Genomic DNA, 12308 nt, shown 5'->3' on the forward strand with positions numbered 1-12308 from the left:
GGTGCTCCACAATGTTGCTCTTCTCCTTGTTCCTCACTCCAGTAGGTGTCCAGTGATTCCTGCTTTTTTCCTTGGATTTCCCCGTCCTGCCTTCAGCTGGGTATTCCAACTGCTGATTTGAGCTGCCTGGAATTCTCAAAGGCTTTTTGCTCTTCCCTTTTTTCATCTAAGAGCTCAAGTTTTCTTCGGCCTGCTTCTACTCCTTCCCAGTAAACAGTCTAGATCTAGTAGTGGAATTAGTAGGCTTCACGTCATATCTGCTGGCTAAAAAGCCTCAACCTGAGCCCAAGAAAAGACCTGCTCTTTGCACCACGGCTTGCTTACAGCTCTTTCGCAAACTCAAATTAAAATCATCTCTCCTTCTCCAGCCATTTGTATACATCTTTTAATGAACCATTCTTGTCACCAGAAAAGGCTTGCTGTAGCCTACAGATCAGTGCGTGCACCGGCTAAACACAGCCACAATCTTTCAGAGAATGAAACTAACATTATTACGGGTTTTTAAGTCTCTACTATAGACAATGTCTGCATGTGTACCATTGATACCAAACTGGAGCCTTCATAACAGTCCTCTGCAAGTTGAATCAGCTGCCAAACTGTTTGCAGTCTCAAGGCTCCTTTGTGGACAAGGCGGCCATTACAGCTCACGTTGGGTCATCTGTACAATGGTGGCTTGACAGACAACATCAGTGTGAGTCTAACCTTAATTCTCCAGCAATCAGTTATATTTTTGCTACTGATGCCTCCTTGGAAGATTGGAGTACGTGCCATCAAAAACTTTCATCAGCAGAATTATGGCACACACCAGAAGTGAAACTGCCAATTCCTTTAATTTTGAAGCCAATACCCAAAATTCCAGTACATACTGTAGTTACAGGGAAGTAACGTATTTCATCTTAAGAACCCACCACTTGCTCAAGTGCAGTGGACATTTGCAGCATTTAGTATGCTCCTGAAGAGGTCTATGTGGTCTGGTCCTGCTAGCAAACATTATAGCCGCCCAGCCGCAAACCGGGTTCAGAAAATGTTGTATATTTGACTCAGCCTCACATTAAGTGAAGAGAGGCACTTACAAATGTGAAACTTCTCCGCTTTTAAATCTTTGTGACCAGGAGGTGTCTTTTCTGATACCATGAGTGTAGTACATGAGCTTGGCTCACGTCTTTCAATCTGATTACTTGTTCTGTGGTTACTTCTGTACTCTTTAAATGTGTTACTTGTTATCTAACTAGCTCGGCTTGTCTAAGGCTGCTTTTTAGGTTGAAGCCTACCAGACAGTGTAGCTTTCTGGTTGATAAGACCTCTTGGGGACATTCTGAAAATATCCTAGGAGTGCATTCTGTCCATTGATTACCATTGGCTGCTTGGTTTGTAACTCACATTTGCTTGCTGGCTTTGTTGTAGGCTGTCCAGCTTGTCTTTATCCCTCTCGAGGAGCGTAACTTATTTATTGTATTCTTCCACGAGTGCTCTCTTTCCATAAACAGGTCTTTAAATTTTGTTGTTCTCTTGTCACATTTTCTGTGCATTGAAAAACCGAGGTCAAATGTCAGGTTATGTCTTCCAGAGAGCTTGGTGCTTATTTTTCTATCTCTGACTTCAAAGTGAGAGGACATATCTGACAATCTGGTGGTGTGTAAGGAAAGGCTTGATTTTTTTTTTTTTTTTTTAGCACACAACAAAATTTAAATGGCTGTAAATGAACTGTGCAAATATTTCAAAATATATCAGAATTAGGAAAACCCCAATAAAGTACTGTAAGTTGTAAATTTGGTATTCTGAAAACAAATATTTTAATATGATCAAAATAAATCAATTCACAAGGTGATGCAGTTTCCACACATTATCATTTGTACACTGTATAGTTTTATCAGTAAAACTGTATGTCTGTGTATATGTAATGGTCATTTCGATTAAAAATATGTTGTCTGTAATGGCAGTTCACTACCACACCATGCATACTCCACTCTGTGCCACTCCACTCTAGGCCCCTACACTCTCTCTACTCTACTCCACTCTAAGCCACTCAACTGCACTTCACTTTACAACACTTTACACCACTCAACTCCACTTCACTCTACGGCACTCTATGTGTTTCTACTGCACTGTATGCGTTTCTACTGCACTGTATGCGTTTCTACTGCACTGTATGCGTTTCTACTGCACTCTATGCGTTTCTTCTGCCCTCTATGCGTTTCTACTCCACTCTATGCGTTTCTACTCCACTCTATGCGTTTCTACTCCACTCAGTGGGTTTCTACTCCACTCTAGGGGTTCCACTCTACGCGTTTCTGCTCCACTCTACGCGTTTCTGCTCCACTCTACGCGTTTCTGCTCCACTCTACGCCTTTCTGCTCCATTCTACGCCTTTCTGCTCCACTCTACGCCTTTCTGCTCCACTCTACGCCTTTCTGCTCCACTCTACGCCTTTCTGCTCCTCTCTACGCGTTTCTGCTCCTCTCTGCGCGATTCTAATCCACTCTGCGCCACTCTACTCCACTCTGTGCCACTTTATTTCACTCTGCGCCATTGCACTCTGTGCCACTTCACTCTATCCCACTGCAATTTACAACACTCAGTGCTTCTCTACCCTACTTTACTTCAGGCCACACCACTCCACTCTGACCCTTTAATCCACTCTACGCTATGCCACTCTGACACTACACTGAAACCCCCCTTCACTCCAAAACTATATTCCACTCGACTCTATGCCCCTCCATGCCCCTACGCCCCTCCACCCTATGCCACACTACTCCACCCTGCGACACTTTACTCCACTCTACGACACTTTACTCCACTCTACGACACTGTACTCCACGACACTCCACTCTATCCCACTCCACACTACTCCAGGCTGTGCCACACTACTCCACTCCACTGTATCCCACTCCACTTTACTGCACTCCACTCTATGGCACTGCACTCCACTCTATGGCACTGCACTCCACTCTATGGCACTGCACTCCACTCTATGGCACTGCACTCCACTCTATGGCACTGCACTCCACTCTATGGCACTGCACTCCACTCTATGGCACTGCACTCCACTCTATGGCACTGCACTCCACTCTATGGCACTGCACTCCACTCTATGGCACTGCACTCTACGACACTCCACTCTATCCCACTTCACGACACTCCACACTACTCCAGGCTGTGCCACACTACTCCACTCCATTCTGTGACACTCTTCTGCACTCTACTCGTGGATGAGGTGTGGCGCAGCGGCCAGGGTGCCTGACTCCGGACCATGGGGTTCACAGTTCGATCCCTGGCACCGGCGGCAGGTTAGCCCAGCACCATGTGACTCTGGGCAATAGCGTGCTTAATCTTCCCGACGGCCCCCAGTGCATGGACACCTCTTCGGAGGTAGCTGTGCGCTTTACAAATGCTGGTATTTTATTTCATTTTCATTTCACTTCAGTTCACTCCACTCTACAGCATTCCACAACCCTCCACTCCACACTACTCCACTCTTCGTCACTCTTCTCCACTGTTTGCCACTCTACTCAGACGCTAGGTCGGTCTCTTCTACAGCACTAAATTTTAGTCATGCTGAACAGCAGCCACGCCGGTGTGCAACATGGCTAAAACACATAGGCCAAGCCAATCGCTCCTGCATAGGTGAGACCTGTTGGCGTTGCCAATGGTCGTTACTCAGAGCCTTGCTGTGAGGCCGGCCCTTCCTCCTCTTTTTGTTATTGTTATGGCGATCATAGGAAGGTGAGTTTTGTGGCTGGAACACTTACCCTATCAGCTCGCAGTGAGCTGTAGACCCAGAGATTTATTCAAAAAGATGTAAAGTTCTCTTTTGGGCCTGTGATCAGGTGCACAGTGCGATAATGCTGCACATTTCAGGGAAAGTTGAATCTCAACCTTGGCAGTGTCATGGCTCTCATGAAGCAGGAAGTCGTCATTTGGAGCAATTGAAGTGAGGCCTAATTTGCCTTCCACCAAGTTTTAATCACAATCAATGCTCTCAACTAAGACTGCATCTAATTTGCCTCCATTGTAACTCCTGCTCCTTTCTCACTCCCCTTTTACTGAAATTAATGCTGTGGAGCTTTTGATGGGACTGCGTGCTTTTCCAGGCCCTCTGCCATTTCTTCTTTTATGTTTGCATCTTCACTTCTGAGTGATAAGGCGTTAGTAGGTGATGGCCTAACAGTGAGTTTGTCTAAAGTCAACTACAGATCAAATACTGATGTTGTATTTTGGGGGAAATAATGCTTCTGGTTTTGAAAACCTGAAACTATTTTTTTATTTTTTCAGAGTCCGATATTGGGACCTTTCGCTCTTGATCCCCAATGTGCTGTTCTTTGCGTTCCTGCTCTGGAAACTGCCTTCAGCTAGAGCGAAGATCCGCGCCAATTCCAGTCCTATCTTTACAACCTTCTACATTTTAGTAAGTACAAGTCGTGGACGAAACCTTTTCTGCTCTTAATACATGCTCCTCAGTGTTGTAGGTCGAGCAGTGCTTAATTTGTGCCGGTGAAAACTGGTGATGAGCACTGGCACTTATTTTTGGGGACAAGACGTTTTACATGATCAAACTTTGATCCAGAGTAAGAGAGAGAGAGTAACGGGAGAAAGAAACAGATAGAACAACCGCTGCAAAGGGAGAAAGAAAGGATGAAAAGAAGCCGCAAGAGAGCGATAGGGACAGAAGTGTGGGTGGTGGAAGAAGGAGATTTGGAGTGAGATGAAGATGACGCAGCCTTAGTAACAAGCAGACCCCAGCATTCCCTTGGTCAGATTTTCTTTTTATCAATTAAAAAAAAAAATGCACACTGGCAAGTTCCCTTTAAAAGTTTCTTTGGCTAAATCTGACTTGCAGGTGATCCCGTTAAACTTTCGCCTGAATGGTTATCTGGCATCCATGCATGGGGGGGGGAGAGGGGTGGGGGGGGCGGTGCTTGGAGCAGGTCTCCCTGCTCGTCAAGGCCATGTTGGCCGGACTGAACACACCTTGGCAAACATATCTCACTTTTATTGCTGCCGTGTACAGGTTATTCTGTGTACAGTAATATGGAAACCGATCAGGATCAAGACCTGCTTTTAATTCAAATCAATGAAATGCCTTCTTTGGAGGAGTGCTGTTGGATCCATGGGGTTGGTACAAGCCATGGCAGCATCCCTGGTTCAGAGGGGGGGGACAGACTATACCCGCTTTTCTATGACATTCAGAGAGCATCACTGTAGGATGCTGAAAAAATCATCATCACCACAAATCTGCGTTTCTGTAGGCAGCAAATGGCTCAATTATGCACAACACATTTCCTACACAATTGTACCTGGCACGATTAGTTGTTATTGCTCTATCCGACCATGCTCTTGAATTTAAGGAAATAGTTCACAGGAGTGACTTTTTACCTGTGAAGCATGGATTTCAACCAACAGTCTCCCACGAAAGGTTAATGAATGTAGCCTTCGACCTTATGGTTCATGATAATGTCACCAGAACCTCCGAGTGAAATTATGGGAGTATAAAAAATCCCCGTATATAATGTTTTGCAGCGCACAGAATGGCAGACTAAAGTTATCACCGCAGAAGAAGAGAGACTGAACCGTGGAGAGCAGACGGTGCAACTTGCAGGGGTTGAATCTTCGCTGGATTATCTTAATCCGTGTTGTGAATCGACTGTTGCAGCTGAGTAACGGCACATTTCTGCCGCACTTTGCAGCCTGCTACAGTCCACCTCACCCTGGTGCCCCACACCCCAAACTTCCTGGCTTGTGAGTGAATGTCAATCTGTGACCTGGCTGCTGTCAGCTGATCACCAAGGAGTGTAGTATGCTGACTGTGCAATAGATAACCAGGGCGAAGGACTTCCTGGTTCAGTCCACATGACATGACAAGTAAATAAAGTGTGTGTGTGTGTTTTGACTCAAGGCATAAGCGGAAGTCGCTTATATGCTCATCCTCAGAGTGGAACGTTGTGCGCCACATTGCTAGTTCAGCTTCAGTAATTTGCTAATATTTTGATTTCCATCCGTATATGATCAGTGATGTCGGGACTGAATAGCAGAACACATAATGATTGCTTAGAATGACACTTTGTGGTCTCTAGTGGGTATTATAAAAGCGGTGTCTCTCCTGGTTGGTTTTTCAGGTGTTTGTTGTTGCTGCTGTCGGAATAGCTCGAGCCATTGTGTCTATGACAGTGAGTGCTTCCAGCGCCGCCACGGTGACTGACAAGGTAAGTGCAAGGCCTCAAGGCGCTTCAACTAACAAGAAATGTCTGCAGTTTGTCACCTGCAGTGACTGGCAGGTCCGGAGGGGGGAAATGAGTGACATGAGCTTTATTTCTTTGAATTAACTTCCTGCTCAGTACCTTGTTGCTATCTTCTGTCGAACCAAAGATTAAATCATGTTGGCGGTATTTTTATTTTGCGCTTGGAGCCTGCGGCTCCGTTCCTGCACTGTACATTAGTGGCCATGCTCACGCTCCACTCTTGCATTATGTCTGTGGTTGAGGACAGAGGTCTTCCGAGGAACCAAAGATTAAATAATGTTGGCGGTATTTTTGATCTTGCGCTTGGAACCTGCGGCTCTATTCCTACACTGTACATTAATGGGTATGCGCTTGGAGACTGCGGCTCTATTCCTGCACTGTACATTAATGGGTATGCGCTTGGAGACTGCGGCTCTATTCCTACACTGTACATTAATGGGTATGCGCTTGGAGACTGCAGCTCTATTCCTGCACTGTACATTAGTGGCCATGTTTACGCACTCACACTCCACTCTTGCATTGTGTCCGTGGTTGAGGACAGAGCACCAGGCTTGTGATGCTCTGCCTACACTCAGTGACTCTTTGCCCACGCTGGCGGATTCCTGTAAGAACTGAGATTTAGCCTCTGTCTTGCTCACGTTGTTCCTTCAGGATACACCTGATGGTGGTGTAAGTCCGGGTTGACTCTCAACAGCAGCTCCACTAGGTCGCACACTAGGGTTCATCATGTTTTACCTTCTCTCTGGGTTCAAATACACAGGTTTTATTGGCCACCAAACACCAGAAGCAAGAATCTTGGGCTAGAATGAATAGACTGCCAGGAAGGCTTCCCCGCACTGGCATTGATGCTCTGATCCTAACTGAGCCCACAATATGAACAAACAGAGTTGTGAACTCCTCCTTTGTAACTTACAAATCTCAAATCATGAAACACTTTACATGAGAGTACCTAAATTTAACCTAAGTACGTTGGTGGATCCGATGACCGGTGCTGGTCAGAAGCCCCATAGTAACGCCTGAAGTTCAAATGTGTCTTTGTGACAAAAGTTCTTTCTGCAGCAAGCCCCGTTGACCGACAGTCCTATGGGCACTGCGGGAGGCACAAGAATCCATGGCAAAAAATCCAGGCTGTCGCCATCGGGGACAAGGAAGAACACGACTCGGAGGCGCAGTATTCTGCTCTCACTTTCTCCCAACGGTTGGGGAACTGTCTGTACCACAGAGAGGACTAAACAAAGCTTCTCTGGAAAGAATGTGGTCACTTCACAGAATTTGAAAACAGTGTCCCTCGGTGTGTTTAATCACTGCCCCCTCATATATGCATCTTTGGCCGCCACACCCACTTCCTGTGTGTCTGCCAAAGAATGCAGTGATTGACTTTGTTATTGATTGGATATTGAACGATTGCCTCCCTCGACCATGCATGCCATTTACAACAGACTTCCAACATTGTATTGAGTGCAGAAAGTAGTTCTCAGTGGATACCTCTTACAATAGAAGTTTCTGATGGATACTTCTAACCATAGATTCCTCCCCTAAGAATATTCCTCCAGGCACCAGACTCGAGCCAGAGAATGTTGTAGCTGTGCTCTTGCGCACTGTTGGTCACATTGTGTGGTTGTATGTGCACACTGGCCCAGGAGTGGCAGAGCAGAGTCGCAGATAAACACACCAGCCTTACACACACTAGCACCAGTTCCTTTGTTTCTGCGCCTTCCAACACGGATCCGGAGCTCTGCTCCTGACTTTGTTTTTATCAGCGATGTTCCCACCGGAAAAAACTGGTGCCTTTGGCCAAACGCGACGATGGATCTGCGACTGGGAGTGTTTGAACAGTTTCAGCCCTCCGTCCATCATTTTATGTTGTGATGTTACTCTGCTCCAACAGCGCCATAAAACCGTCATGTCCGTTCCAAAAATATAGAAGTTTCCTGGCACAATTTAAAATCCCTATGGTGATCAGTGGTGTAAAACAGCATCACAATCTTGTCATTGCGTTCCCCAAAAGCAGCACCCCCACATTGTCCCCGTATCACCAGTCTCAGCCTAAGAGTGAGTAGTTAATGTAGTGTCTGCGCCTTCTGAAGTCCAAAAGCCAGTTTCCTAATCCAGGCCACCATCCCCAGTCTGCCCTGCTCTCACGCTCCGCGAGCCACAGACGGTCCACGGCCATCCTGGATCTGCGAGCAACCGAGGGGCAAGTTGTCCTTACTCAGCTCACAGCACCCAGATAACCAACAGGGAGTCTATCCTGAGGAGCAGTAATGTTTCCCACACCATGGATTGGCTGCGTTTGGTTGGACGTAGCCCTCCAGCCGTTACCCCGAACCCCAGAAGAAAGAGCCACGCTTCAGCCTCAGCACATGCTCACTTCCAGCACAAGCCTTCCCCCCCCACAAAAAATCTGCATTAATGGATGGTTGATTTGCAAGAAAGTTTTTACACATGTTGATGGATCAAATGTGTGATCTGTGGCTCTCAGAAATTGATCAGTGATCATTCTCAGATCCTTGCACCTGATCTACGTCATCCTTTGGGTTCTTATTAAACCATGAGTAATAACCCCAAGACTGGAGATGTTTGACAGCGCTGTCCTTTTATCCAGCATTTCCTGCTCATCATTTTGTTTTTTCCTTTCTTTGCTTCCAGATTCTGTGGGAAATAACCAGGTTCTTCCTTCTGGCCATTGAACTCAGTGTAATAATACTTGGCCTCGCCTTTGGTAAGTGCTTGCATTTTTTGTTTTGAAAAGTTGAAATTAAAATTGAAAGAAACAGGCACCTAGCTTCACATCTGTTCGTAACGTCTACCAACTCTGTACATGCCGGGTGCAACAGTTATTGCTGCTCTGTGGTCTACTGGAGTCGTCTTGGATATACTTAGCAGTTTTAAAATACATTTACAGACAGTTTGTGTGTGTGGTGGGGTGCAGGGAGGGCATGGTGTGCTTGGGAGGGGTCAAGTAACTATGCGGAAGTGATGGAGATAGAAAAGGAGGGTAATGCAGGAGGGGAAATGCTTTGCATAAGTAAAGGATATTAAGAAGTGATTTAAAAGGAAGTGGTAAATGACAGGTCCTGATGGATAGCGAGTGTCGGACTGTTCTGGACAATTGGACTTAATGGGCCGAGTGACGGTAGACTGGGGACAGACATGGGAGGGCCATACAGAATGGACAGATGCACAGGAGAAAAGAAACCGCAGAGGGAAGTGCTTATTTAGGGAGATATTTAGCCGCAGACTGCAACTTGGAGGTCTTAGAAGGCAGTCATGATGAGTTTGTGGATGATGGACGTGGGTGCAGCAGCCAATCGGAGAGACTGGACGATGGGTGAACTAGGCGAGGATGGAGCAGCATAGCACATGTTGGTGGTGCACCCGTGCCTTCTGGATCGGATAAATTCCAGCTGGTAGACTTGAAGGTAATGAGAAGGATGCTGCCATATTTAAGTTATGTGTGGAAACATAATGTAACACCCTGGGGTCCACGAAGCCAAATCAGGGTGTCTGTGACTGACTAGAAAATTAAATAATATTAACAAATGTATTAAAGTGTATAGAACCAAGGAAGCAAAATGTAGACTTGAAAATGTTAATACTTTCTGTAAACATGAAGGAGTTTGAAATTGGAGGCTAAACATTGTTATTATCCTCAGATTGAATAATGGGAGAAGTGCAAGTGCATCAAATAGAATATAGGGTTGATGATGAGTGGCCTTAATTGAAATTAGATAAGCTCCAACCTTCCCATTAAAATTTTGATTATTTCTTTTTATATTTGCTTGTGAATTAAATAAAATATTTCATCATTTGTATATTTGTTTGATGAATGCTTGTTTTAGTATTTTCTATGTATTGTTCTGAGATTCAAATTATCGCGAATGCTTTGATCGGTGTCCCTGGCTTCCAGTAATTACTCAGTGGGGTCCGCGGATTCCAATGATGATTCGGTGGAAGTCCTTGTGTTTCAGTAATGATTAAGTGGGGGTCCACAGAAGTCAAAAGGTTAAGAAGTACTGGCCTGGGGGTGTGGCCAACTGCCGACGGGAATGGCTGCACGGTAGCTTAGCTCCGCCGCGCCACTCCCAAGTAAATCCGTTTATTCACATCTGCCCCGGCCCGATCAATGCTCCCACTGTCTCTGAGGCGCCCTAGGCTGCTCTCCCGGGTGCGGGAGAAATTTCATGGCGATCGGTGGCTCCGATCGCAGAGGGCTCCGCACGCTGGCACCAGCAGCAGTGACGCGGCCGGCCGGAGGTGCGACCATGTGGGGGACAGACCGTGGCTGCGGCCTAGGTGACGGAGTGCGGGTGGTCTGAGTCGCGGGGCCCCGCGACCATTTGAGTGTCCGGACCCGAGGCAGGAGGGGTGATTACAGCTGCTGGATCGAAGCGGAGGGGGTGAAACTGCCTGATTGGCGCTGCCACGACACACCTTAAGCTGCCATAACGCCAAGGACCACGAGGCCCATACGTTGAGGGGGAGACTCCCCTCGGATCGGAGAGATGCCTCTAGGAGGTGACTGCTGGCTCTGTGTGAGGTACTCCGGTGAGTGACCATACTTATTGCAGGTGGGCCTGACCCCTCTGGTGTCGAGGCTCCAGGGGCTCCCAGACTCTCCCTTTCCTCCACCGTGCCCGTTGCGCAGTCTCCTGGATGGGCCCCTGGGGTGCCCCCGGTGTGAAAGTGGGCGCCTGGACTCTGGGACACGCTTCTACCACGCCTGGCTGCCGTGAGGGTGAGGAGGAGACCCGCTAACTGGAGTTGCGGTGCGGACCTGGAGTTGGCCTCGTGGGGCCATTTTCGCTCCGAAAAATTACAGCTGCTGGTGGGACTACTACGGCGGACCTGGTGTCCGATACGGCCAGCCTAAAGAAGCAGGTGACTGAGCAGCGCGCCTCCCAGGAGGCGAAGGCAGTTCAATTGGATGAGTACGAAAGACTAATGCACCGCAATAATGTTAGCATCTTTGGTGTTCCTGAGCGGGCAGAGGGGCCATCAGCTGATTTATATGTAGAGAAACTCATCCTAAAACACCTCCAGCCGAGAGGCCTATCCAAATGTTTCTCGATTGAACAAGCCCACAGAGTGCCGGGGGGCAGGCCTAAATCGGGGGCTCCCACACGTCCCCTTCTGGCCCGAGTATTCAACTACCGGGATCGCGACGTGATCTTGCAGACTGCACGAGCAGCGCCCCCCTTGACTGTTGAGAATAGCAAGGTATCATTTTTCCCAGATTTCACCTTAAGAGTCCAGAAACCACACCGCAGCTTCCTGGAGGTGAAACGGGCTCTCAGAGACCTCGGAGTTATGTACGCCATGCTATTCCCGGCGAAACTTGGGAGTCGAATCCGATGGCAAACTTTGGTTCTTTACTAGAACTGAAGAGGCCTGGGACTGGGTTGATGGTTGGCGCACTGTTGGCAAGAAATCGCAGCGGCTGAAGAATTCAATGATTGGCGGCAACGACATCGATGCCCGCCACCATCCGAGGCGAGCTCCCTGGGCCCTCCGGGATGAGTCGCAGAAGCCGTCCTCTTCGGGGGCCTTAGCAGGGCACTGTTTGGTCTTTGTGACTCTGGAGGACTGATTGCTTTATTGTGGCCTGGTACCCCCTGTCTTTTTTTGGATAGATGTGCACTGTGCGGATTGTTTCTGGGCGTGTCATTTTGGGGATTGTTGCGCACTGGCACATTGACAGCCTGATCTGCTAAAGCGCTTATTTGTGGGTCCAATCTTGCAGCAGGGTGTCCTGATATGAGGGACTTTGGGCCGGGGCTGGGTTCTTGTTTTTACTTTCTGCTAGAGGGGGTGGGGTTGCATACGTTCCCGAAGTTGATGTGGGTGGGCGACAGGCACTCTGCAAGTTGCGGGAGGCGGGTGGGTACAGACCGGTCATGCAGGGAGGTAGGGTGGGGGGGAGGTTTCCTTAGGGGTGGGAGGGGGATTGTTTTTTCCTATGTTTAAATGTTTATTGGTTTCTGGTATCCATACACCTGATTGCTGAATGTCCCACCTGCACACTTGGTATCAATGTAACTTTTCCAGGTTCCCTTTGTGTCGGCCGCTGCA

At 47.7% G+C, this 12308-nt stretch overlaps 1 protein-coding gene across 2 annotated transcripts in view; it reads left to right on the top strand.

Annotated features, from left to right (window-relative positions):
- Positions 1 to 12308, top strand: part of TPRA1 (transmembrane protein adipocyte associated 1) — a 130792-nt gene that overhangs the window by 89241 nt on the left and 29243 nt on the right. For both annotated transcript variants that reach the window (XM_085624408.1, XM_085624409.1), the window contains exons 3-5: positions 4273 to 4405; positions 6114 to 6200; positions 8886 to 8958. In XM_085624408.1, coding sequence (XP_085480534.1) covers positions 4273 to 4405; positions 6114 to 6200; positions 8886 to 8958 — 293 coding nt within the window. The remainder of the gene's footprint in view (positions 1 to 4272; positions 4406 to 6113; positions 6201 to 8885; positions 8959 to 12308) is intronic.

The sequence above is a fragment of the Triturus cristatus genome, chromosome 9 (genome assembly GCF_964204655.1).
Source record: "Triturus cristatus chromosome 9, aTriCri1.1, whole genome shotgun sequence".
NCBI lineage: Eukaryota > Metazoa > Chordata > Amphibia > Caudata > Salamandridae > Triturus > Triturus cristatus.